At 41.4% G+C, this 26,125-nt stretch overlaps 2 protein-coding genes across 4 annotated transcripts in view; both read right to left on the reverse strand.

The window, feature by feature from the left end:
- Window positions 1-4,329: 4,329 nt before the first annotated feature.
- On the reverse strand, window positions 4,330-14,669 carry LOC308469756 (potassium channel, subfamily K, member 16-like). 2 transcript variants are annotated; one of them, XM_080992665.1, is made up of 6 exons: window positions 12,819-12,925; window positions 11,773-11,942; window positions 11,247-11,367; window positions 9,611-9,774; window positions 6,284-6,446; window positions 4,330-4,808 (listed from the first exon to the last, which is right to left on the reverse strand). In XM_080992665.1, exons 2-6 carry the CDS (start codon window positions 11,881-11,883, stop codon window positions 4,642-4,644), a joined length of 726 nt encoding a protein of 241 aa, XP_080848791.1. In that variant the 5' UTR covers window positions 11,884-11,942; window positions 12,819-12,925; the 3' UTR covers window positions 4,330-4,641. The 2 variants fall into 2 exon arrangements, with proteins under 2 accessions (XP_080848791.1, XP_080848790.1); XM_080992664.1 differs by lacking the exon at window positions 11,773-11,942 and adding an exon at window positions 14,546-14,669 and having other exon boundaries at window positions 4,333-4,808; window positions 12,819-13,019.
- A 4,254-nt stretch (window positions 14,670-18,923) lies between these two features.
- The window catches only part of LOC308469772 (potassium channel, subfamily K, member 16-like), a 43,227-nt gene continuing 36,025 nt past the window's right edge, over window positions 18,924-26,125 (reverse strand). For both annotated transcript variants that reach the window (XM_080992700.1, XM_080992699.1), the window contains exons 4-6: window positions 21,437-21,600; window positions 20,763-20,925; window positions 18,924-19,186 (exon numbers count right to left, since the gene is read on the reverse strand). In XM_080992700.1, coding sequence (XP_080848826.1) covers window positions 19,026-19,186; window positions 20,763-20,925; window positions 21,437-21,600 — 488 coding nt within the window. In that variant the 3' untranslated portion in view covers window positions 18,924-19,025. The remainder of the gene's footprint in view (window positions 19,187-20,762; window positions 20,926-21,436; window positions 21,601-26,125) is intronic.

Below are 26,125 nucleotides of genomic sequence, written 5' to 3' on the forward strand. Positions count from 1 at the left end.
TGCCCCAGATCAGAAGAATCTTTATTTGCGTCAACCACTAGCCATAGCAATAAATTAAAATAAAATAAAAAGTACTGAAGCTGGAGGTAAAAATGTAACTATAAAAAATTCATTTTGGAGGTTTACATTAATAATCAAATAACCAGCCAAAGGTCAACAATGACGGGAGTTGTAGTTGAAGAACACCTGAAATTGTGTTCAGGATTGTATGACAAACACTGTGGAGAAAGTTAGCTACTTTGGTGAACTAAAAGCTCCTTTAAAATATACATAGGGAGATGGGGCAGACAATGTGCAATGCCTGAACTCAACAGCAGGTTGTAGCATTTAACCATGAAGACTCCCAGTTGCAGAAAAGTGTTCTGTGCAGAAATATGACAGACACTAGTCTTAGCACTTTGTTCTGTTCTGTTCTGTTCTGTTCTGCTTTATTATGGCAACACCTTGCAGAGATCAAAATATAGAACTTAAAAGATTGCAATGCTTTATACCAAACTCGAAATATGTGGTAGTCAAGGTGTGATGGAGGGAAGTGGTGGGGCGTGGTGATGGGTAGTCACAGGGGTGGGAATGACTTTTGTTTGTGTAAAGAGTCATTTATTTTTGTCTATGTATTTCATTTTCTTTCATTTTCTTTTTTTCTTCTTTCTGTAACATTAAAATTCAATCAAACAACAAACAAACAAACAAACAGTAAAGATGTTACAAACACAGTATTCAGTTATAATAATTCAAGGAATAGAATAGAAAATAAAAAGGATGAAGCAGATTTTTTTTTGAATATGCTAATAAGCCAGGTAAATTACTGGCATGGCAGTTAAGGAGAAAACAGCAGAAATGTAATTAATAAATTAAATGTAGTGGGGAAAGTAAAAGATACAGTGGTGCCTCGCAAGACGAAATCCATTCCGCGAGTCTCTTCGTCTTGCAGTTTTTTCATCTTGCGAAGCACGGCTATTAGCGGCTTAGCGGCTATTAACGGCTTAGCGGCTTTAAGAAAAAGGAAACATTGCAGATGACTTAGTACTGACGTTACAGGAGCCAGAATCTAGTACGAAAAGGGTTTTAGAATTGATTGAAGAATTTGGTCAGGTCACAGGATTTAAATTGAACAAGTTAAAAACTAAGGTTTTAGAGAAAAATTTAACACCAATGGAGAGAGAAAGGTTTCAGAATGTGACAGGTTTAACAGTGGCTAAGAAAGTCAAATACCTGGGGATTAATATGACAGCAAAAAATGGGAATTTATTCAAAGATAACGATGAAAAATGTTGGGCTGAAGTGAAAAAAGATTTAGAAATTTGGTCAAATTTGAAGCTTTCACTGCTGGGCTGGATTGCTGCGGTAAAAATGAATGTATTGCCTAGAATGTTATTTTTGTTTCAAACATTGCAAATTGTGGACAAAATGGACTGTTTCAAGAGGTGGCAGAGAGATATTTCCAGATTTGTCTGGCAGGGCAAGAAGCCCAGAATAAAATTTAAAATACTAACAGATGTAAAGGAAAGAGGTGGATTTGCCCTGCCAGACCTTAAACTTTATTATGAATCAGCAGCATTTTGCTGGTTGAAAGAATGGCTGCTTCTTGAAAACACTGACATTTTGGACTTGGAAGGTTTTAACAATGTATTTGGATGGCATGCATATCTGTGGTATGATAAGGTTAAAGCACATAAAGCATTTAAAAATCACATTGTCAGGAAAGCATTGTTTAATGTTTGGATAAGATATAAGGATTTATTGGAAAACAAAACTCCAAGGTGGCTGTCACCAATGGAAGCGAAAGCCTTGAAAAAGCTCAATATGGAGGTCAAGTGGCCGAAATATTGGGAAATCTTGGAACAAGATGGAGATAGACTGAAATTGCAGAGTTTTGAAAAATTAAAAAACAAAGTGTGAGACTGGCTTCATTATTATCAGATAATGGAGGTATACAATTTGGACAAGAAAATTGGCTTCCAGGTGGAAAAATCAAAATTAGAAACAGAACTGTTAGAACCCAAAACTAAGACTTTGTCAAGAATGTATAACTTGCTGCTGAAATGGAACACTCAGGATGAAACGGTGAAATCTGTTATGATCAAATGGGCACAAGATGTAGGACACAACATTATGTTTGCTGACTGGGAACAGTTATGGACCACAGGTATGAAATTTACGGCATGTAATGCCATAAGAGAGAATATTATGAAAATGATATACAGGTGGTACATAACCCCAGTCAAGCTTGCAAAAATCTACCATGTGCCCGATAATAAATGTTGGAAATGTAAAGAAACTGAAGGTACATTTTTTTCACCTTTGGTGGACGTGCCCAAAGATTAAGGCTTTCTGGGAGATGATATATAATGAATTAAAAAAGGTATTTAAATATACCTTCTTGAAGAAACCAGAGGCCTTTCTCCTGGGCATAGTCGGCCAATTGGTGTTAAAAAAGGACAGAACTTTCTTTATGTATGCTACAACAGCAGCAAGAATACTTATCGCAAAGTATTGGAAGACACAAGAGCTACCCACACTGGAGGAATGGCAGATGAAATTGATGGACTATATGGAATTGGCGGAAATGACTGGCAGAATCCGTGACCAGGGAGAAGAGTCGGTGGAAGAAGATTGGAAGAAATTCAAAGATTACCTACGGAAATATTGCAAAATTAAAGAATGTTAGAGTGATGTTGGATTGAAATGAAGTGGCTTCTAGCTGTACAGGCTTTAAAGTTAAATATATAGATTAAGATTAAGGATTAGGATTAAAAAAAGTTAAAAGAAATGGAAAATTGGCTTTTAATAGGTTAAAATTTAATGTTATATTATATTAAGATTAAGGATTGGGATTAAAAAGGAGGGAAAGGAATTGCTGGACAAACAAATTGAATTGGAATACAAAAGAGGGAGGTATGAGGAGGTCTGGGAAATAAGTTAATGTAAAAGTTATGATGAAAAGATGGAATTATTTTTAACTGTTTTTTCTTCCTTTTTCTTTTGTATTTTGTATGGTGTATTTCTCTTTTTATTTTTAAATTTCTTTTTTTTCCTTTTATTAAGATGTCTCTTTTTATGTGAAACTTCAATAAATATCATTTTTTTAAAAAAAAGAAAAAGGAAACAAACTCGCAAGAACTCGCAAGACGTTTCGTCTTGCGAAGCAAGCCCATAGGGAAATTCATCTTGCGGAACGACTCAAAAAACGGAAAACTCTTTCGTCTTGCGCGTTTTTCGTCTTGCGAGGCATTCGTCTTGCGAGGTACCACTGTAATCCGAAAGATACACAAAGGCAATTTGTAAGAAATTATACAGAACTGTACCGAGCGAGTTCTGAAAATAAAGAGAAAATTGAAGAATATTTAAAACAAAAAAATTCCAAAAGAAAAAATAGATTTTCTAAATGCACCATTATCGACACAGGAGGTACAAGAGGCAATTACAGAAGCTAAAATAGGTAAAACACCGGGGCTAGATGGACTGTCAGCAAAGTACTATTAAAAAATTGCAGGACCTACTGGTACAACCACTTAAATAGTGAGATACTAGTCACTGGTATCTCATTCATTCTGAAAAGTTCTGAAAAGAGGCCTTTATCACATTGATTCTGCAGAAGATTGCTGGTTCACTTTTAGTTAAAAATTATAGGCCAATTTCTTTTTTAAATAATAATTATAAATTATCTGCCAACATGTTAACCAAATGAAGAAGGTTTTAGTGGACTTAATTCATCAAGATCAAGCAGGTTTCTTGCCAGGCCACCAGATAAAGGATAATATAAGAAATATCATTGATATCATAGACTATCTAGAGGTCGGGAATGAGAAACAAGCAGCTTTAATGTTCATAGATGCAGAAAAGGCCTTTGATAATATTTCATTGACTTTTATGAAGAAGAGGATAGAAATGATGAACATCAGGGAGCCTTTGGTAGAGGTATGGAGGCAATTTACTCAGACCAACAAGCTATGCTGTTTTTGAATAATGGGGTTACGGAAAAATGTAAAATAACGAAAGGGACAAGGCAGGGGTGCCTCCCGTCACCATTATTATTTATTTTGGTGATAGAGACCTTAGCGAGAAAAATACGATTATCTTCCTTATGGTGTGTTTCATCTCCTTTCATTAGTTTGAGTCCTCCCCTCCAGAGCAGGAGAAAGCAAGCATGCTCCCTCTTCCATGTGACAGCCCTTGAGATATTTGAAGACAGCTCTCATATCTCTCCCAGTTCCCTCTTTTCCAGAATAAAAATACCCAACTCCTTCAACTACTCCTCATCAGGCTTGGTTTCCAGACCCTTGATCATCTTGGTTCTTCTCCTCTGCACACATTCCAGTTTTGAGAATCCAGGTAAGACCCTCCCTTTCTCTCCTTGTTGCTAAAAAAATTATCAAAGCACAATATATATTTTGTAATGAAGAGGCATTATAATCCGATGCAGAAAACCCAGCTATTTCACAGTTTATTAGGAATTACTTTAACTTATAGACCAGCTAGCCAGTTTTTAAGGAATCACTTGAATGTCACAATGCCATATAATTATAAAAAGCTCAGGGGAGGTTCTTGAATATAGCTGATTTTTATGTCCGTCTCCACCAGAATTCAAAGATAAATTCTCCTCCAGTGGAAATGTAGCAGACTGACGCCTTTTGGGCAGTGTTATTTTTGCCTGCTACTGTCTTTTTGTGAGCTTGCTTTTGGATCCACAGGTGTCAGTAATGATGATACCAGTTCAAACAACACAGTTATCCAGGCCAGACCCATGACGACCCAAAAGGATGCGATCGTCCGGTAGCCCGGAATATACGTCCTGTCATGCTTCCTCCCTGAAAACACAGAGAAAAGCAACAATAATGTGTGGGGAGGTGATTTAAGGACTCACCAATTCAGTTTATCTAAACTTTGTTAGCTCACATTCACACCATACATTTAAAAGACATTTCTACCACTGAATTGCGAGAAGATGAACACAGGAAACTGCTAATGTCTATTGCCTATTCGTGGCGGTTTGGGCTCATGATGATGTTTGAGCCTGTAAAGGCTTTGGTGTGGTTGCACTACCAAATTTCCAATCAGTGCACATCCTGTAACTTCCTGCTTAATAATAGTAATAACAATAATAATAATAATTTTATTTGTACCCCACCCATCTGACTGGGTTTCCCCAGCCACTCTGGGAGCATATATCAAAACATTATAAAACATACAACATTACAAACTTCCCTATACAGGGCTGCCTTCAGATGTCTTCTAAAGGTTGTGTCGTTCTTTATCTTCTTGACACCTTCCTGAGGTTCCTTGTAACCTCAATTCTTGCAGTGAGGGACCCACCACAAATGGACCTCAGTGTCCAGGCTGAACAATGGGGGTGGAGTTGCAGTTTCAACCAAGAAAAAGGTGCAAAATCACAGTCCAGGAAAACATACTGGGCATTTTCTTTTCTTTCATGTTTGATGCATCCAGCCCAACCTTCTGCAATGCAGGAATCTCAGCTAAAGCATCCATGACAGATGGCCATCCAACCTCTGCTTAAAATCCCCCAGGGAAAGGGTCCACGACCTCTAATGGGAGTCTATTGCACAGCCGAACCGCTCTTTCTGTCTGAAAGGCCCTTGATCATCTTGGCTGACCTTCTCTGCACATGTTCCAACTTGTCAACAGCTTTCTTAAACTGTGGTGCCCAGAACTGGACACAGTATTCTAGGTGTGGTTTGACCAAGGCAGGATAGAGTAGTACTATTACTTCTCTTGATCTGGACACTATACTTCTGTTGATGCAGCCTAGAATACTGTTAGCTTTTTTTTTGCTACTGCTTCACACGCTTGACTCATTTTAAGCTTGTGGTCCACCAAGACCCCTAGATCCTTTTCACATGTACTGCTAGTAAACCAGGTGTCCCCCATCCTGTATTTGTGCTGCTGGTTCTCCTTGACTAAGCGCAGAACCTTACATTTGTCCCTATTGAAATGCATTTGTTAGCTTGGGCCCAGTTCTCCAATCTGTTAAGGTCCTTTTGAATTGATTCTGTCTTCTGTGGCATTAGCTACCCCTCCGAGTTCAGTGTCAGCTGTACATTTGAGAAGCATCCTCTCAATTCATTCAACCAAGCATTTATAAAGACGTTGAACAACAACAGGCCCAGAACAGAACCTGGTGGCACCCTACTTGTCACTGAACTGAGCTTTCATATTTTTCAGTAGAACAGATTGGTTGCCACCAGTACCTTGAGGCCACAGATGGCCTAGCTTTATCTCTAAAACCAGTTAAGCTCACAATATGAAAGTATTTTGAAAGCCTTACCTATTAGATAGTCTCCAAAACCAATGGTGCTGAGGGTAATAAATGTATAATAGACAGCTTCATAATAAGCCCAGCCCTCCATCCATTGAAAGAAGAATGATGGCAAAATAAGAAACATTAGAAGTCCCAGAACCACGAAGACGAAAATGTATTTTGCTGATTTCTGAAAGATAAAGCAAAAAAAGGAAAGAAAAGGGCAGCTTTGATGCAACAGAGCTCAGTTCTCTTGACCTTCAGCCATGCATAGGGATTTCGACTTCATTTGGAGCACAATACCCAGTTCTCTGTTCACATGCAATTGCTTGGTTCACATCTTCTCACTTGGAGCCTGCATTCTTTTCTTTTGGGTTGCTGTGTGGGTAACCTCCAATCTAGGAAGCTCCTTTTAAATTTCTCCAAGACAGGCTCCAGGAGAGGAGATGGTGGCTGCTTTGGCCACAAACTAAGGCATGGTTTGGCTTAGCATTTTGTCCGAACCCAGGCTCATTTTTTGTGCCTGCAGACAAACCACAAGCTGTAAACAAAACAGAAACCTTCATTTTAGAAAGAGGCAAGTGTCTAAAAGCCTTGGTCTGTTGTAATCCTGTGTTAACTTGGCAAACTTGATTTTCTAAACCTTGAAAAAAATGGTGACGATTCAATTTTTGTTCAGTTGTATGTTGTTGCATATACCCTCACACCCACGAACCCATGAGTTTCTCTCATTTCTGTTTGAAGGCAGAGCTCAAATTTGTCTTCCTCAATCATTTAGAGGGCATCATGGACTGGACTTCTGGGGTGGCGCCACCGGCAATGGCGGACTCCCTCTGAACTGGAGGGACTAGCTCCGCGGGAAACGGGTCTTCTCCTCTACGGCGAAGCGGGGACCCTTTTAAAAATCACAGGCGGATGAAGCCTGTGACCATGGGACTCGGCGGGCACCTTTAGCGCCCCCCCAACCCGCTAAGGAACCCACTAACAGGCTCCGAAGTGAAGAGGGGGAAGTGGCGCGGTGCTGTGAGTCAACTGCTATTTCCGTGTAGCAAAGCCGTATAGCCGTTGCCGGAGAGCGCTGCCTTTTTCCTGGGACAATTTGGACTTTAAAATAAGCACCCGTGAGTACTTAGATTTTGAACAATTGGACATCAAATAAGGACTAGCGAGCAGGAAAGAATTGGATTTTAAAAACCTACTTTAATTTGGTACGGAACGGGAAGGTCTAAACAGGAAGTCAGCCTTCCGTTCTTTTGTAAACAGAATAAAGCAAAGACAATTTAAACTAGAGCTCAGAAAATCGTTTTTAAAAGATTGGATTTCACCATTTAAAATTGTGGAACCCCCCTTCGACAGCAGGAGAAGGGGGGGGGGATCTTTTTGGACTGTTTAAAGTGACTTTAAAGTAAAGTAACTTTCCTCCGTCCTGATCCTGGAGCGGGGTGTCAGGACTGACATTTGAAGTTCATTGACCAAAGACAAGTGTTTTTGACAGATAGCTAAAAGAAGAGAAACATAGGGATTCCACTGTTCCCTCTCGCATTTTAAAGGAATATATATGGACAAAGTATCTTAAAAAGGGAAACTTTGTTGCAAGAACAAATAGAAGTTTTCCCCCTAGAGGGAGTCTGTGAAACTGTAACTAACTCCAGGGAGCCGGCAGCTGTTACAGATTACAACTGTGGGAACAGGCATCTGACCTTGCAGGACAATGTATTCAGAAGCTTTGTTGTGTGCTCTCTATAAAACAAATGCCCTACTGGAACAATTACATGAGAAGGTGAATTGGATGGCGACTTCAACTAGAAATTTTGAACAGGCAGTGGGAAATTTTGAACAGACAGTGGGAAAATATGTGGAGCCTACTCAGGAATTAAATCAGGAGTGTGTCTTGACAGAACAGGCCCAACAGGAATATGATTTTTTGGATTTGACAAATGAACTTGGAAAAAGCCAGATTTGGAAAGGAAAAGTTTGGTTTGGCTTGGAAATGGGGGGCTGGATTGACCCCCCTATGCTGGGATGTTTGGACTTTTCAAATATGGCAATGGGCCGTGAGATGTATGATTCTATGATTCTATGATTCTATGTTTGGGACTGTGGGGGTTCTTAATTTTGGAGGGTCTTTGAAACATGCTTTTAAATACTACATGGAATTCAGTGTTGAACATGGAAAAGGGGCTGATCTGTCGAGAAGGGTTAAAAACATTGTCAAGCTGGAGTTACCACGAGCAGGAGACAAGGGAAAATACAGTTACAAATATGAAGAAGAGCCGCGGAAGGGACATGGAAGAGACTTGAGGGCCTCGGATATAAGGTTGCCAGGTTAATGGGCTAGATCGACGGGATAATAAGGACTGACAAAACCCGGAACCAGGAGGAAGGGACGTTGGATGAAGATTGGATCTGTTTGTACCTCTTTTCTCTACCATTAGAACTGTTTTATAAAATTGATGAATGTTAGAAAAATGTTGGAATGAAATTACTTGGCTTTAGCAAAGATGTTTAAAGAATTATGAAAGAATATTATGGTTATGAGAAGTTGGTAAGGATAAGATTTAAGTTTTAAGCTTTAAGGTTTATTTTATTATAGAAAGATAAGATTAAAACAGTTTAGGGTAATGCAATGACAGAATATTATGAAACATGGAAAGGATTTGCTGGGATAATTAATAACTAGGATACAAAGAAAGGGAGGAGGAGGAGGTCTAAGAAAGAAGGCAATGACAGTTAAGGATCTGAAAATAATGAATTTGTTTTTAAATGTTTTTAACGGTTTGTGATGTATTTTTGTATTTTTCTTTTTTTTCTGTCACTTTTTCTTATATTGAATTTTTACTCATATGGTGGGAAGGGGTTTGTTTTTTTTCTTTTTCTACTTTGTCAACTATTTTTATTTTGTACTTTCTTCTGCTTCTATTTTATTTTTTATTTTTCGTAACATTTTGAAAATTTCAATAAATATCTTTTTAAAAAAAAATATTTAGAGGGCATCATGCACATGTCTAATTTATTCTTGTCTTCCTCCTAATATAAAAGCAGCTAATTATACAGTGGTACCTTGGGTTATGAACTTAATTCGTTCCGGAGATCCGTTCTTAACCCAAAACCATTCTTAACCTGAGATACCACTTTAGCTAATGAGGCCTCCTGCTGTGAAATATAATAGATAAGAGAAGAGATCTGTTGGATCAGGCAAGGGCCCATCGAGTTGAGGATCTTGTTCTCAACGAAGCTGACCAGATGCCCACAGGGAACCTGCATACAGGACCCGAGTGCAGCAGCAGTCTATGTTGGCCTCAGTCTTGTGACTGCTAGATTAGAAACCATCTCTAGATAAAGTAACTGAATTACCTTGTTTTCTTTCCCATACACTTGCTCTGCACACCATTCAAAGATTCCTGAGACTAAAAAGCCAATATGGTTCAAGCAGATGAGGTAGAAGGGAATTCCAAAGAGAGCAAAAATAACACAAAAGATCTGACCTTCTTTCGTTCGGGGACAGAGGTATCCATAGCCTGTTGAAAGATTAAGAAAGAGTTGAAAAGGACATCAGCACCAGTCGAATTGCCAATTACCTTCAGATTTTTCAATTTTTCAAAATTTGTGATACAGTTATTGGATTAAAAAATCAATTACAAAATACTTATTTCTTTTGGGATAAATTATGAAATCTCTTTGGTGATGAAATAGGGCAAGCAAGGAGTATCTTAGATAGAAGAACCCCAATCGTGCCCAGATACCCCATAATAGCCCTGAAGGTAAGTCTTCAGGGCATCTGCAGTGAGGAAAGAACAGAGTTCCTCCATTCGTTACCATCATGGCTAGAATCAGTTGCAATTCCAAAGTCCCTAAAGTCTTTCAAGAATGCTCTAAGAATATGATCTCTCTCTCTCTCTCTCTCTCTCTCTTTCCTCTTTACTTTTTCTTTATATTAGTTTGTTTTTTATTGCATTGTATGTTGAAAAGTTTCAATAAATAAGCAACATGCTCCATGTATCTGTAAGGAGCAGACTGAGTTGTTTTCAGCTGAGATCCTATGAAGATTTTGCCAAGCACCAGGAATAATCAGAGAACCAATTAGAAAACTAATAATATCTACTGATCCAAATTCACAAGTGGACAGAGCCAAGAAATGAAGCCTCCTGGGATACCTCAAGTTCAAAAGCTGAGAAACAGATAAGCCCTTTTCTTGGGTCTCAGAAGCTGCAGCTTTAAAGCCTGAACTCAAAGTACAGATTAGTTTATCCCTAGCACACTTGAATCAACTGTTTGTGCTTCACACCAGAAAGCTTCACTAGAGCTTTCCAAACTGTGTGTCGTGACACATTAGTGTGTGGGCTGCAGTGATCAGGTGTGTCATGTGAATGCTAGAGAGGGGTTAGTTTAACCACCAGTTCACTAGCAAAAGTGAATTACTGTGTCACAATTTGAAGCATGTATCAAAAGTGTGTCACCAACATGAAAAGTTTTGAAAGCTCTGAATTAAACAATACTAATAAGGTAGGTTCTCCCACTCATTCAGTGCACTGAAGGCATCCATCCAGACAAAAAGGGTGTGTGGTTTCTTGTGTATTGTGTAGATTACTGGAAAGAAGTTGCAATCCTATGCAAATATATTGGGGAGCAAGTTCCACTGAATGCATAGGGCTGTGCTGAGAAGGACGGATTTGCATTGGGAGACTGGCATTGGGTCAGTTGCACCAGGTGGGATTTGAACTCGTTTCCTAGCCCAACCACTTTCCACAGGGTGGTTTTAATAATAGGTTGGCCCCAGAAGGGTGGGGAATAAATAACTAATCAGGGAATGGTCTTGTTGGGCATACAATAAACAAACTATTTATTTGGCCAGAAATGGAAAGACAAAAATGAGATGTGAAGGATGATGAAGGAGCAAAAGCAAAGCCTGCAGCTTTACACAATTTATCTGAGAGCAGTTGAATGCCCTGCATACTATATTCGCGAAGAAGCCAGAACCAAATGACAGTACCTATTGTGCATAACATAGTGCCCACGAAGAAGAAAGAATTAGCGAAATTCCAGCTGCCTTGTTTGTCATGAGGTTGGGTTCCTACTGGATCTATTCCCATCTGAACAGCTGCTATCAGTTTCTGCAATTGAAGGCAAGGCTCAGTTTGAATATTCCAACAATAAGAATAGCCCCTCCTCTGATTATCACCAGATACTGCTAACCAAATTGCTATGCATTCAGAAGGGACGTTCTTGTGGATCGGTTCAGCACGTTCTTCTCCCAGGGGCCAGCCCAATGCTCATGGGAAGCCCACAAACAGGACCTGAGCACAACAGCCCTCCCCTCACTTGTCACCCCCAGTAACTGATAGGCATAGGGCTTATGCACACTCAACTTTTCCTCCACTCTTTCCAGGCAAAGGCCCACACTCCAAGGGGTGCTTGTTGTGGTTTGCACCAAGCTTTCCCAGTTGAGAGTGTTTGGGTTGTTGAGAGGGATGCAGCAGTTTCACCTTCAAAGCTTAGTGATAAAGTAGACTCCTTACACAAGACTTGAAGATGAGTCTTGACTTGTCAGGATGGCAACTTGGGCTTTTTTTCAGCAGGAACTCTCTGGAACTCAGTTCTGGCACCTCTCCAGTAGGCGCCTTTGCCATTATAGGAGAAGGAGGGAGGTGTTCATGGTGAGTTCTGGGAACTTCCGATACCTCTTTTCCTAGAAAAATAGCCTGATGACAACTATTGTTTATATCTCAAGTTCAATACTAAGTGTTTCTCTCCCTTGAGTCCAAGAGAGGGTTTGGTCTTCTTGCTCCAAAAACATACACTTTAGTAGCAATGCATAAATCATTACCCCTTGGCTTCCCTGTCTTCCTAAATTCTTCTGGGCAGAGTCTGCTTGGAGTATTGGCTCTCCCATATTCTCAGTCAACAAAACAATGGTGAGACTACCCCATCTCCCACCCTCTGTTCTAAGGCACAAACACACTTTTCAAGGCAGTTAACCAGACAATGATTGAGCTTTTCTGTGACCTTGAACAGAGTTACCTGTTTTGCAACTGCTATATGACGTATGTTAAATTATTCTTTGCAAAATATGTTTCACATCAAATACAGTACAAATACTAACAAAAACCTGCTCTTTATAGCTGAATAGCAATATAGCAAAAGTCAATTTGGGTATTCAATTGATTGCTGTTAACAAGCTGGTTTTCACGAGGAAAGCCCCAGAGCAATGAAATGGTGCTCAGACACGGAGCTTTAAATCATGGCCAGGCCTGGAAAGAGTGGAGGAAAGCTCAGTGTGGAGAAGCCCATGCTGCCTCCAACAGTGTTGGCAGAACACTGCCATAATGGCTAGTAGTCATTCCTTGTCTTATCCTCCAACAATCTGCCTAATCCTCCATGGGGATAAATTTTCACATGCAGAAGGAAGGGTGAGTCCTTATGGCTTTATGCTGGCCACTGATTCTGTCCCCACCTTGATTCTCACCTCCTAAACTGTATTCCCCCCGTATATACTTTCTGACCTCCTAACCTCTGATGTCATGCCACGGTCATCCCTTTCAGTCTTGCTAAAGTAATGCCTTACCTGTATGAATACCTCCACCTCTTCTGGGCTGAGATTGGGGTAGTTCAAAAAAAAATCCCCTTTCAGGCGAAAAATTTCTTCTTTTACAAATTTGTGGTGATCATTCTCCAGAATCTCGAAGACGAAGGAACCCATCACCACGTAAGTCATGAAGCCAGCCAGCAGTAGGATGCCCTGAACCCTGTTCACACGCATGTTGTTCTGTGAGAGAATGAGCGCCACGGAAGAAGCAGACACAAGAGCGACTATAGTTTAGTAAGCAAGTCCTTTTTGTCTTGACCCAGACTCAAGCGTACAGCCCCATAGCTGGGCAGTCTCCATAGCTGGACCCAAGCTAACCAAATGAATTCTGACAGGCTCAAATGTACGGTTCTGCACTTAGGCAGGAAGAACCAGATGCACAAATAGAAAATGGGGGACACATGGCTAAGTAGCAGTACATGTGAAAAGGATCCAGGGGTCTTGGTGGACCACAAGCTGAACATGAGTCAACAGTGTGATATTAATACCATGAGATTTATCCAAATTAGCATCATTAAACATCAACAAAATATATCATGAGGTATCAGTGGATATTGACAAATGGCAGTCATTGAACCTGACTCTGTGGGGGGAAGTCAGTGCTCTTAAAATGAACATAATAGCTAGACTAGTTTATATCTTAAGAGGAATTCCAATTCACATACTAAGAAATGGTTGTATGGAAGAGGTGGATGAATTTGGGTATATTAATGTTAGAGAAGATGGTAAATGAAGAGGATGTATTATATATTTATTCTGTTTTAGGAGACAGATACAGATTACCTTCAAATGCTCAATGGCAATATCTCCAGATTGATTAATTCTCATGCAACAAAAAGGGGCCATCAACAAATATAAATCTTTGTTACTAGCAAACCATTTGATATACAGGTATTGAGGGAGGGATGGAATAAAGAATTAGGGACCTCATTTTCGACCTCACAGTAGGAAACTCTTTTTAAGTGCTTTAACGGGATCTCTGGACCTTAAATTGAGGTTCATACAACAAAAAATAATATTTTGAATATATTGGACCCCATTACGTTTGTTTAAAAAAGGGCTATCTAAGGTATCTAACTGTTGGAGGTGCAATCAGCACAATGTTTTCCCAAAACCTATGTGTTTTTCTTGTCCTATATTGAAAGATTTTAGGCAGATGGTAACAGAAACTATCAACAGAACTGTACGGAATAATCTGACATTTACAGTGCAAAATGTTCTTTTGAATTGTATACCAAGCACATGGAACCTTACAAAAGGACAATATGACTTTGCCTTCTACATGGTTAAAAAAATTGTCTCTAGAAAATGATTGCAAGGAAGGTCTCAGATAACAAAACCATATGTGAATATGTTGCTAGAAAAACTAGAAAAAAGGAGTATTTTGAAAAATGTGCTTCCTGTTGTATAGGTGTCTAAAATAAAAGATTATACTGAGTGTGAAAAAAACAACACTGCTTCAATGACTTCTTGGGAAAGTCATTTGGAGTGTTAGGACACTGCATGTCATAATGCATTTTCTCTTTCCGGGTTTGGTTTGGGGGTTTTTAAGAAATACAGTTCATTGGGAAACATAGCGGATGAAAACCAGAAGGCTTTGTCATGGTGGAGCTAGTGTGTTTTCCTACATCCATAACCAGCCCAGGGGTCATTTGGAGGAGGGAATTGAAAGGAGCGGAGAGTTCTTTGCTTGGCTCCTCACTCACCCTGACAGGGTCCTTCAAGTCCAATTCTTCTTAAATGATCCACTTCAACTTCCAATATCTGATGGGAGAGTCTCAGTGCTTCCCTTTCACTGGGTAGCTATTTGTTAGGAGCAGTTAACACACACACCCCGTGGACTCTATGAGGTCATGGGTATATTAACCCTCTTTTGTGGACTGGCTTACCTGGTCCTCTGTGAGGTCACCCCCTCTGTACCTGATGTGCTGCTGAAAGCCTCCAGGTCTGAGAGACTGGTAGGAAGATCAGGCTTCAATATTTTAGAAAATTACAGGGAGCAAGCTTGATCTATTGTTACATCCAGCAATGGGAATGCTCATCAGATTTGCAGATGGCACAAAACTGGGAGGGGTAGCTAATGCTGCAGAAGAAAGAATCAGGATTGGGGGTGCCATTTGTCCTCTTTTTTCAGGACACGACCTCTATTTCATGAGCAATGTCATCATAGCGATCCATAGTTAAAAGCATAAGTTGGCAAATGTGTCCTCTTTTTTTCCAACCCTACATTGAGCCCCAGCTAACAAAATGAATTTCAATAGGGACAAATTTTTGGTTCTGCACTTAGGAAGGAAGAACAAGATACACAAATATGGGGGACACCTGGTTTACTAGCAGTACATGCGAAAAGGAACTAGGAGTTTTGGTGGACCACACGCTAAACATGAGTCAATTGTGTGATGCAGCAGCAAAGCTAATGCTATTGTTAAGCCCTCGGAATGAATAAATGCTAGGATTTTGATTAACTGGGATATGGATTAGAACATAAGCTGCAGAGCTGTTCCAGACAGGGAATTCCTGGGCCTGCTTATTGAAATCAACCTGGCTGACATAGGCTATCAAGAGTACAATAGGGGCCATTAACAATGGAAGGTGTTGTAAACAAAATTTGTCCTTTTCCCTTATGGGGTAACCAAGAGCCCATATAGAGTCCTTACATAGGTTCCCTATTGGTAGGAGAGAATAACAGAGGCCAACCAGACAATATTGAGAAGCAAAGCAGCTAGTAAGCTTGATCTTTATTGATCTGTTGCAGCAGGGTGCTCCTCTCATCTGCAGGAGAGAGGAGGAACCCAGAAAAATGGCGCGCAAGGCCTTATAAAGACTTTTGAAATTGCCAATTGTAGATCAATACCACCCCCAGAAACATCATACATACATCACAGAAGGGGTGTAACCTAAGACCACCCCTCAGATACCTCATACCTACATCACAGAAAAGGCGGTCTTAAAACAGAAATTTGAATGTTGTTTTTCTCCTGTCGTTCTTTATCTCCTGTCTGGCAGGTTACTTGATTGGATTTCCTGGGGAGCCTGGCCAGTCTTTTGTAATGATAAATACTTAGTTCCTGGGCCAGGTCACAGGCTCACACCCTATTCATATCTTAAATGTGCCCTTAAGACAGGATTTGTGAGGAAATAGACAATGAGGAGATTTCCTACTTATCTAAGGTTTCCCATATATCTAAGACCATAAAATTCCTATCACAATATCCCTTTGGGGCTAGAATTTTTCTTTAAAATTTTTGCCCCACAAATAACAACATCGTATGTTGTAAATGGATGCCTTTGTGAAAATATAGGATATCACATAAAAATAACACATGTTGCATTTTGTTACTAAATTACTTGCGGCATTCTAACACTTTGGGAGAAACATTTACTCAGTAGTGGTCTATGCTTTTCACTTAGCAGGAAGGTCCAGTAACGATTGAAAAGTGCAGTTTGCTTTGTTCTCCGCCGTTTTTGTGTGTTCTCAGGTGTCAAGCTAGCTCTCCTCTGGTCTCACACCGCCATAGTGCTACAATATTGTGATAGGAATTTTATGGTCTTAAATATATGGTAATGTTCATAAACGTACCAACCAAGCCCGTACATAGATCAGCACAGGAAGACCGACCTGGAACCATTTTGGTTCCTAACTGAGCAAATGTTTTCTCTGCAAGGTCAAAGTGGGAAAGTTTAAGGACACCTCCTTGTTGTTGTTGTGGGAGCGCTTCCAGCTGTAAGGGAGCTGAACATTCAACCACCAGCACTGAGATGGATGAATCTCCTTTCCCAAACTGAGTGGTAGAACATCTGCTTAGCAGGCAACGAGTCCTGAGTCCATCCTCCAGCATTTCCAAACTCCTACTTGAAATTCTGAATTGCTCCTCACGGTCAGTCTGGACAGTATTGTGCCAAATGTCCCAATGGTCTGACTCTGTGTAAGGCAGCTCCCCGTGTTCTTAAGCATTCTAAATGGAGTGCATTTGTTAAGGAATGCAGACTCTCCAAGTTTCCTTTCCAGTTTCTGATATGATCCTTAGGATGTCCCTATTTTCACTGGAGAAAAGTTGGAGAGTATGGGAATGACTCCATCTCACTAAGAACCAGGAGGCTACCAAGAAGCTGGGAATAATGTGGAATGTAACTTGCCCAAGTTCCCTCAATATTGTGGACCATTGTTCTTTGAATATGGTTGGTCACCAGTGTTAAAGCAATGATTCTTCAACATCAACTTCGTTGGACTGGTCATGTTGTGTGGATGCCTGATGATCGTCTTCCAAAGCAACTACTCTATTCCGAATTTAAAAATTGAAAGCGTAATGCTGGTGGTCAACAAAAGAGGTTTAAAGACTGTCTCAAGGCAAATCTTTAAAAATGTAGTATAAACACTGACAACTGGGAAACACTGGCCTGCGAGCACTCCAGTTGGAGAACAGCCTTTACCAAAGGTGTTATGGGCTTTGAACTCAGGACGCAAGGGAGAAACATGCTAAGACAAAGGCACTCTTGGCAAAACCCTCACCGTGATCAACTCCCACCCAGAAATGAATGTCCCCAATGTGGAAGGACGCGTGGATCCAGAATTCGCCTCCACATTCACTTACAGACTCATCGTTAAAACCGTGTTTATGGAAGACAATCTTACTTGGCTATGAGTGATCGCCAAGAAGAAGAAGAAAGAAGAATATTGTTGAAACAGAACATGGTTCAAATTCTGCATTGGTTGAGATGAAATCTCTCTTTACCCAGATAAATAAATTAGAACTGTTTTTCCCCAAAAATGTGTTTTTTCAAGGGGGAAAAAAGAAACAATCTAACACAGCATCCACAATGGTTCCATCTGCAAAGTATGTTTTATCTATGCAAATAGAATGTTTTTGTTGTGTGTTTCTCTGGGTATGATAGAAATTACATTTAGCACCACTTTCATATCCAAGCAAATCCACATTCACCAAGCCTTTATGTCCTGGCCATGCTAGCCACATCACAAGGGCAGTTGTGAGATTGTGTGAACATTAAATTGCCATTTTTTGGGGAATCTTCTGCGCAAAGCATGTGTTGCTGCCCCCTGTGCACAAATATGGGCATATCTCCATAGCAAAGCTATATTTAGACTATCTTCTTTATGGTGTGCTTTTTTCTTTGTCTTCCAGTGGAGGCCTGAGGTCTTAAGCATTCAGAATTCCCCGCTCTTTGTCCAAACAAGTGCCAAGAGATCTTGGCTGTCCTCATTTTCAACTTCACTCCGATTATACTATGACCCTAAAAAGGCTGCGAATTCAGGGATGAAAAAGAGTGGGGTGGGAAAGGTAGGCATACGCAGAAGGGGGTTTTCCTTCTGGTGGCGGCTGGACAGTCAATACCATGGAACGGGAAAAGTGACCCAAGCAAAAGCACAGATCCCTTCTCCCCAGAGATGCATTCACACACACTTCACTTGGCAGTACCTCAAAACATTCTTTCCTCTCAAAATGTTCCAAGAGCTTTCTCCTGCAATTCCATATTTCAGGGACGGTTATACCTCAGTGGTGGCCAACTCCCAGTTTGGGACCTTGATCTGGCTCCCAGATAATTATTCTCTAGCCCTTCAGAACCCTCCACTGTTTTTGGCGATGGCACATATATATAACTAGTGAGGGAGGGAGACTGTTCCACTGCTGAACAGCTCTTACTGTTGGAAAGTTCTTCCTGATGTTTACTTTCTTGTGACTTGAAGCCATTGGTTCGAGTCTTGCCCTCCAGAGCAGGAGAAAGCAAGCATGCTCCCTCTTCCACGTGACAGCCCTTGAGATATTTGAAGATGGCTCTCATATCTCTCCCAGTCCCCTCTTTTCCAGAATAAAAATACCCAGCTCCTTCAACCACTCCTCATAAGGCTTGGTTTCCAGACTCTTGATCATCTTGGTTGCTCTCCACTACACACATTCCAGTTTTGAGAATCCAAGTAATACCCACCCTCCCTCTCTTGGTTGCAGAATACCAGGCTATTTCACAGTTTATTAGGAACTGCATAACCTAAAGAGCAACTAGTGAGCTTTTAAGGAATCAGCAGAATGACACAATGGCATAAAATTATAAAAAGCTCAACCGAAGTCCTTGAGTGCAACTGATTTTTATGTCAGTCTCCACCTGAATGAAATGATAAATTCTCCTCCAGTGGAAATGTAGCAGACTGACTCCTTTGGGGCGGTGTTATTTTTACCCTCTGCTGTCTTTTTGTGAGCTTGGTTTTGAATCCACAGGTGCCAGGAATGAAGATACCAGTTCAAACAGCACAGCTAACCAGGCCAGACCAACGACGATCCAAATGGCTGCGAGCATCTGGTAGCCCGGAAAATAGGTTCTGTCCTGCTTCTTCCCTGGAGACACAGAGAAAAGCAACAATAATGTGTGAGGAGGTGATTTAAAGGACCCGCCAACTCAGTTTATCCAAACCTCATTAGGTTATTTTCACACCATACATTTAAAAACACATTTCTATCACTGAATTGTGGGAAGACGAACACAGGAAACTGCCAATGTCCTTATTATTGCCTGTTCATGGTGGTTTGGGCTCATGATGCTGTTTGAGCCTGGTTGTGCTACCACATTTCCAATCAGTGCACATCCTATAACTTCCTGCTTAATAATAATAATAATAATAATAATAATAATAATAATAATAAATTTTATTTATATCCCGCCCTCCCCAGCCGAAGCCGGGCTCAGGGCGACTAACAACAGTCAAATAATCCATCATTCTAAAAACATTTCATTATAAAAATTAATTAAAATCAAATTGGTGGCAACCATTAAGCAAAATTCTGTGCAATAAAAATAATTTATTATTTTTACCCCACCCATCTCACTGGGTTTCCCCAGCCACTCTGGGAGGCTTCCAGCATATATCAAAACATTATAAAACATACAACATTAAGAACTTCCCTATACAGGACTGCCTTCAGATGTCTTCTAAAGGTTGTGTAATTCTTTATCTCCTTGACATCTGAAGGGAGGGTGTTCAACAGGGAGGGTGCCACCACTGAGAAGGCCCTCTGCCTGGTTCCCTGTAATCTCACTTCCCACGGGGGGGGGGGGACCACCAGAAGGCCCTCAGAGCTGGACCTCAGTGTCCGGGCTGAACGATGGGTGTGGAGACGCTCCTTCAGGTATACAGGGCTGAGCCTGTTTAGGGCTTTAAAGGTAAGCACCAGCACTCTGCGTTTTATACCAGAAAGATTCTAGTTTATTTTGTTGGCAACAGTTTGTTGTAGTTGTTGGTCACAGGCAGCAGTTGTGGCAGTTGCTAGCTAAGAGAATTGTGCAAAATCACTGTCCAGGAAAGCATTTTCTTTCTTTCATGTTTGCTGCAACTAGCCTAACACCCTGCAACGCTGGAATCTTAAGGAAAGCATCCATGAAAAATGACGATCCAACCTCTGCTTAAAATCCTTCAAGGAAAGAGAGTCCACCACATCTCATGGGAGTTTGTTCAACTGCTGAACGGCTCTTACTGTCAGAATTTCCCCCCAAATGTTTATTCAGCATACCTTTTCTTGTAACTTGAAGAGATTGGTTTGTGTCCTCCCCTCCAGAGCAGGAGAAAACAAGCATACTCCCTCTTCCATGTGACAGCCCTTGAGATATTTGAAGATGTCTCTCATATCTCCCCCAGTCCCCTCTTTTCCAGAATAAAAATACCCAGCTCCTTCAACCAATCCTCATAAAGCTTGGTTTCCAAACCCTTGGTCATTTGTTCTTGAGAAACTTAAAATATGGTTTGGGTTCCAAATTATAATCATTGCAAGCCATCATTTTGGATGAAACCTGATCTGAGCTTTCATATTCTTCAGTACAACAGATTGGTTGCCACCAGTACCTTGAGGCCACAAATGACCTCGTATTATCTGTAGAACCTGTTAAGCCCACAATATGAAAGTAGTTTGAAAGCCTTACCTATTAGATAGTCTCCAAAACCAATGGTGCTGAGTGTAATAAATGCAAAATAGATAGCTTCACTATAATTCCAGCCCTCCATCCATTGAAAGAAGAACGCTGGCAAAATAAGAAACATTAGAATTCCCGCACCCACGAACACGAAAACGTATCTTGCTGATTTCTGAAAAATAAAGCAAAAGAAAAGAAAAGAAAAAAGGCAGTTCTCATGCAACAGAGCTCAGTTCTCTCAACCTACAGCCATGCACTGTGATTTTAGGCTGCATTAACAGATAAATAATAATAATCCCACCCTAGTTAGACTTCATCTGGAGCACAGTTTCCCACTTATGTCACAATTTTTGGTGGTCGAGTTCTATGGTAGTTACACTCATTCCTATTTGAAGGCAGAGCAAGCATTAATCTTCCTCGCTTAATTAGAGGGCATAATGCACATGTCTAATTTAGTCTTGTCTTCCTAATCAGATATGCATATGTATATGCAATATAATAGAAGAAGAGCCCTGCTGGATCAGGCAAGGGCCCATCTAGTCAAGGATCCTGTTCTCATCGAAGCTGACTAGATGTCCACAGGAAACCTGCATACAGGACCCGAGTGTAGCAGCAGTCTATGTCGGCCTCAGTCTTGTGACTGCTAGATTAGAAATCATCTCCAGATAAAGTAACTGAATTACCTTGTTTTCTTTCCCAGACAGTTTCTCTGCACAGCTTTCGCAGATTCCTGAGACTGAAGAGCCAATATAGTTCAAGCAGAGGAGGTTGAAGGGGATTCCAAAGAGAGCAAAAATAACACAAAAGAGCTGACCTTCTTTCGTTTGGGGACAGAGGTTTCCATAGCCTGTTGAAAGATGAAAAATGTGTTGCAAAGGAGGTCAACAACTGTCGATCTGCCAATTACCGTACCTAGAGAAGTTAGTATGGAAGTGAGAGCTGGACCATAAAGAAGGCTGATTGCCGAAGAATTGATGCTTCTGAATTATGGTGCTGGAGGAGACTCTTGAGAGTCCCATGGACTGCAAGAAGATTAAACGCATCCATTCTTAAGGAAATCAGCCCTGAGTGCTCACTGGAAGGACAGATCGTGAAGCTGAGGCTCCAATACTTTGGCCACCTCATGAGAAGAGAAGACTCCCTGGAAAAGACCCTGATGTTGGGAAAGATGGAGGACACAAGGAGAAGGGCACGACAGAGGACGATATGGTGGGACAGTGTTCTCGAAGCTACAAACATGAGTCTGACAAAACTGTGGGAGGCAGTAGAAGACAGGAGTGCCTGGCGTGCTCTGGTCCATGGGGTCACGAAGAGTCGGACACGACTAAACAACAACAAGAGAAGTTACAGAGCAGGGTCCCTACGAAGGGTTGTTTCCAGTAGAGAGCAGCATGTACACTGAGACTGACTGTTCCTTCCTTTCCTCTCTCCTGTACAACCCCCAAATCTGCTCCAGAGGATCCCCATACCCTCTGGAACAGACATTGAGGATGCTCAGAGGGGTACAGAGAGGAGAAGAGGGGTAAGTTTCATTGTGCAAGCAGAGGTCTGTGCACAACCGAAATGGCAGCCTTGAATACAGCCCAATGTATTTATTTTATGTACCGCACTCACTGACCTCCTTTATGCCGATGCACTTGGTGTTAGGATAATTATGTGGGAGCTTCAAGTCTCTCCCTCCTGTTCCTTGGACCGGACAGGCCCACTGTGGAAGAACTGACCTGAGATGCAATGGAAGAGGCCAAGTGTGCAGGTATGACTTTGGAGACCTTGTGAAACATTGGGTGAAATGGAGACTCATCATAGTAAAGGTAAAGGTACCCCTGCCCGTACGGGCCAGTCTTGCCAGACTCTAGGGTTGTGCGCTCATCTCACTCTATAGGCCGGGAGCCAGCGCAGCACACGGAACGCCATTTACCTTCCCACTGGTAAGCGGTCCCTATTTATCTACTTGCACCCGGGGGTGCTTTCGAACTGCTAGGTTGGCAGGCGCTGGGACCGAACAATGGGAGCGCACCCCGCCGCGGGGATTTGAACCGCTGACCATGCAATCGGCAAGTCCTAGGCGCTGAGGTTTTACCCACAGCGCCACCCGTGTCCCACACAGAGACTCATCATAGCAACCCTTTAAAAAAAACACACCAAAAGATTGATAATATATTTGTAACGTGAATCAGGAGTTCACTGCATTTTTGTGGCAATGAAAACAAATGTAGGTTCATCTGCAGTGAGGAGAGAGCGGAGTTCCTCCATTTGTCCCCATCATGGCTGTCAGGAAACTGCCATCAGCTCAGAGGCGAGAGGTGGAAGGGCAGTTGGGTTACAGGGAGCCTCCAAAGATCGTGCGAAGCAGCTCTTCCTTCAGCGAGGAGGGAAGCCCCGCCTCCAGTGGGGAGGGGATGCAGGGATCGCAAGATGTTAGAGAGAGCCGCAACACCGAGCCTGAGCAAAGCGGGGGGGGGAGGCAAGTCCTCCTTTTCCAACGCCCTATCTGCGCAGTCAGTTTATGCGCAGAGAGGGGAGGAGAAGGATGGGGGTCAAAAGACTGTTACGTTGGGGAAAGTTTAAAGACCGCCCACTCCCAGATTCTGCTAGCGACTGAGCAGACATGGACTTGAGACGCTCTGCATTGTAAATGTTTTTGTACCGATAATAAAGCCTGGAGAAGACCAGTGGGAGTCTTGCCTCTTCGCTCTCGAGCAACCTCGCCGGCACATAGCAATGGCTAAAATCAGTTACAATTCCCAAGTCCCAAAAGACTTGTAAATGCTCTAGGAACTTGATTTCTCTCAATTCCAGTGTGACCTGACCGGATCTGTGTGCCCCAGACTGGCCTGTGAATTGAAACATCCTTAACCTTCAGGTTTTTTCACTTCCTCAAAATTTGTGATACAGTTATTGGATTAAAAAATGAATTCCAAAATATTTATTTTGGGATTAATTTAGAAATGTATTTGATGATATGTCTTTGGTGATGAAATAGGGCAAGCAAGGAGCGTATCAGACAGAGGAACCACCATTGTGCCCAGATACCCATAATAGCCCTCAGAGTAAGCCTTCAGAGCATCTGCTCAGCAAAACCTCCATTTTAGCTTCTTTTGAGATTGGACTCAATAAAGACTTGACTGATCTATATACTACTTAATTCTTATTAATTAATTAATTCTTATTCAGAATGCAATTTGTCTGCTGATGTAAGAAGAGTCATTAATTAAGAGGCTGAAAAACAAAGCAAAAAGCTTATCTTAAATTATTGATGATCTATAACGTTTCCCAACAGATAAGGATGATCTGGTTAGCTCAAAATCTTAATCTTATATTACTTTTAACTCTCCATCCTGGTGCTGCTTATAAAAGTGAGATTGAATCCACTAGCATGGGAATAGTAATAATATAATTTTAATTTATTATTTATGTGTCGCCCATCTGACTGGGTTGCCCCAGCCACTCTGGGTGGCTTCCCCTGCCATGCAGAAAAAAATACTTCGATCTTGTCAGGATTCAACCTCAAACCGTTGGAATGGAACGCACTGTTTACTTAAAGGGACAGACACAAGTTTTCAAAGCAGAGGCTGCTAAGGGAGAGATGAACAGAACTCATTATGGCAAAGACATTGATTGTTGGTATCATTCCACAATTATTGGATGAGCAATTGCAAGAGCTCACAGATGAGATGGATACATGAAAATGTATCAGAGAAAGACCAGAATTCTTTAAAACTCATAGAACCTTTGGGGGAAAATATTGATCAACATATGGCTGAGATAGAGAGAGAAAGGATCTTGTGAACAGGTGGAATTGAACTCAGAGGGAAAACCACCAAGCATCTGGCAATTCATAGAATCGTAGAATAGTAGAATTGTGCTTCACACCAGAAAGCTTAACCAGAGCTTTCCAAACTGTATGTCACAGCACATTAGTGTTTCAGCTGCAGTTTGTAGATGTGTCGCGCGAAGGATGGAAAAGAATTAGTTTAACCATGAGTTTGCTAGTAAAACTGAATTACTGTGTCACAAAATGTATAAAAAGTGTGTCACCAACATGAAAAGTTTGGAAAGCTCTGGATTAGACAGTGCTAACAGGGTAGGTTCTCCCACTCATTCAGTGCATGGTTTTCTGCATTGAAAGAATTCATCCAGACAAAAAGGGTGTGTGGTTTTTTGTGTATTTTGTAGCTTACTGGAAAGAAGTGGCAATCCTATGCAAAGATGAGATTTGAAGGATGATTAAAGAACAAAAGCAAAGCCTGCAGCTTAACACAATTTATCTGAGCGAGACCAGTCGGATGCGCTGCATATTATTTTCGGGGAGAAGCCAGCCAGAACCAAATTGTCACTTCCGGCTAGTTGCTACGGAAGATGGCTGAAAATTCCATCGTCTCCATTTCACATGGGTAATTAGAGGCTGAGATGGGAGTAATCAGCCTCCTAAACCCCTCCAGGGCCAGAGGGAGCAGTCTCATCCGCGGTCGCCCAACACCTGGCCCCAAATCCGGAAGGAATAAGCGGCTGGGGGGTGCTGTATGGAAAGCCCCCACACAATTCTGTCACTCTCTGAAGCTGTCTCCACGAGCAACAAGTCTCCATTGGATTTAAACAATTAATTCAGCCTCTGAAGACTTAGAAGACTTGAATGGAAAAGGGATTATCATCTGAGCTGCCAGTCTGACGGAACAGAAAGTGGGGGTGAGCCTTTATTTACTTTACTTCGATATTTGCCTGCGTGATAACATTTGGCAAATCCCCTCTGGAAGGAACGACTAGCGGATTTTTTTATGAAAGCAAGTGAGATTAAAAATTTTGCATTTGTTGATATAATAAGGTTTTAACAACTCTAATAATTACTAACTGTGTGGAAATGACGGGGGGGGGGGAGGAAAATCAAGGTTTTCAACTCTTGGTTTCCTGGAAGAAGATCAAAAGACTCCCTGATTTATTATATTGGAGTAGAAGCAACTTCTCATTAACAACTGGAGAGATGCCAAAGAGTTCTGGATATTTGCCTGGGAGGTTTGTGACACAGCATTAATCTGGAAGGAGGGAAACTGAAAGTAGATTGACCAGCTATCTGAATCAAATGGTATAGCTACGGGGGGGGCGAGTGTAAACCTCTAATATTTTACTCTTCGATACTTGTATTTCCAGACTTACTTGGTAAAGCCCCTCCGGGAAAAGCTAATGTTTGAATAAAGGTAAAGGTAAAGGGACCCCTGACCATTAGGTCCAGTCGTGACCGACTCTGGGGTTGCGGCGCTCATCTCGCTTTACTGACCGAGGCAGCCGGCATACAGCTTCCAGGTCATGTGGCCAGCATGACTAAGCCACTTCTGGCAAACCAGAGCAGCGCACGGAAACACAGTTTACCTTCCCGC

The sequence above is a fragment of the Podarcis pityusensis genome (genome assembly GCF_964106645.2).
Source record: "Podarcis pityusensis genome assembly, chromosome: 1".
Lineage (NCBI taxonomy): Eukaryota > Metazoa > Chordata > Lepidosauria > Squamata > Lacertidae > Podarcis > Podarcis pityusensis.

What these genes read in the sequence shown, in the direction of transcription:
- LOC308469756 (XM_080992664.1), bottom strand. Translation starts at nt 13,013, where the DNA reads ATGCGTGTGAACAGGGTTCAGGGCATCCTACTGCTGGCTGGCTTCATG. An exon ending in AGGTGGAGGTATTCATACAG is followed by an intron (nt 11,368 to 12,818) that starts GTAAGGCATTAC and finishes CTTCAATTGCAG; the next exon opens with AAACTGATAGCAGCTGTTCA. An exon ending in CACTATGTTATGCACAATAG is followed by an intron (nt 9,775 to 11,246) that starts GTACTGTCATTT and finishes ATCTTTCAACAG; the next exon opens with GCTATGGATACCTCTGTCCC.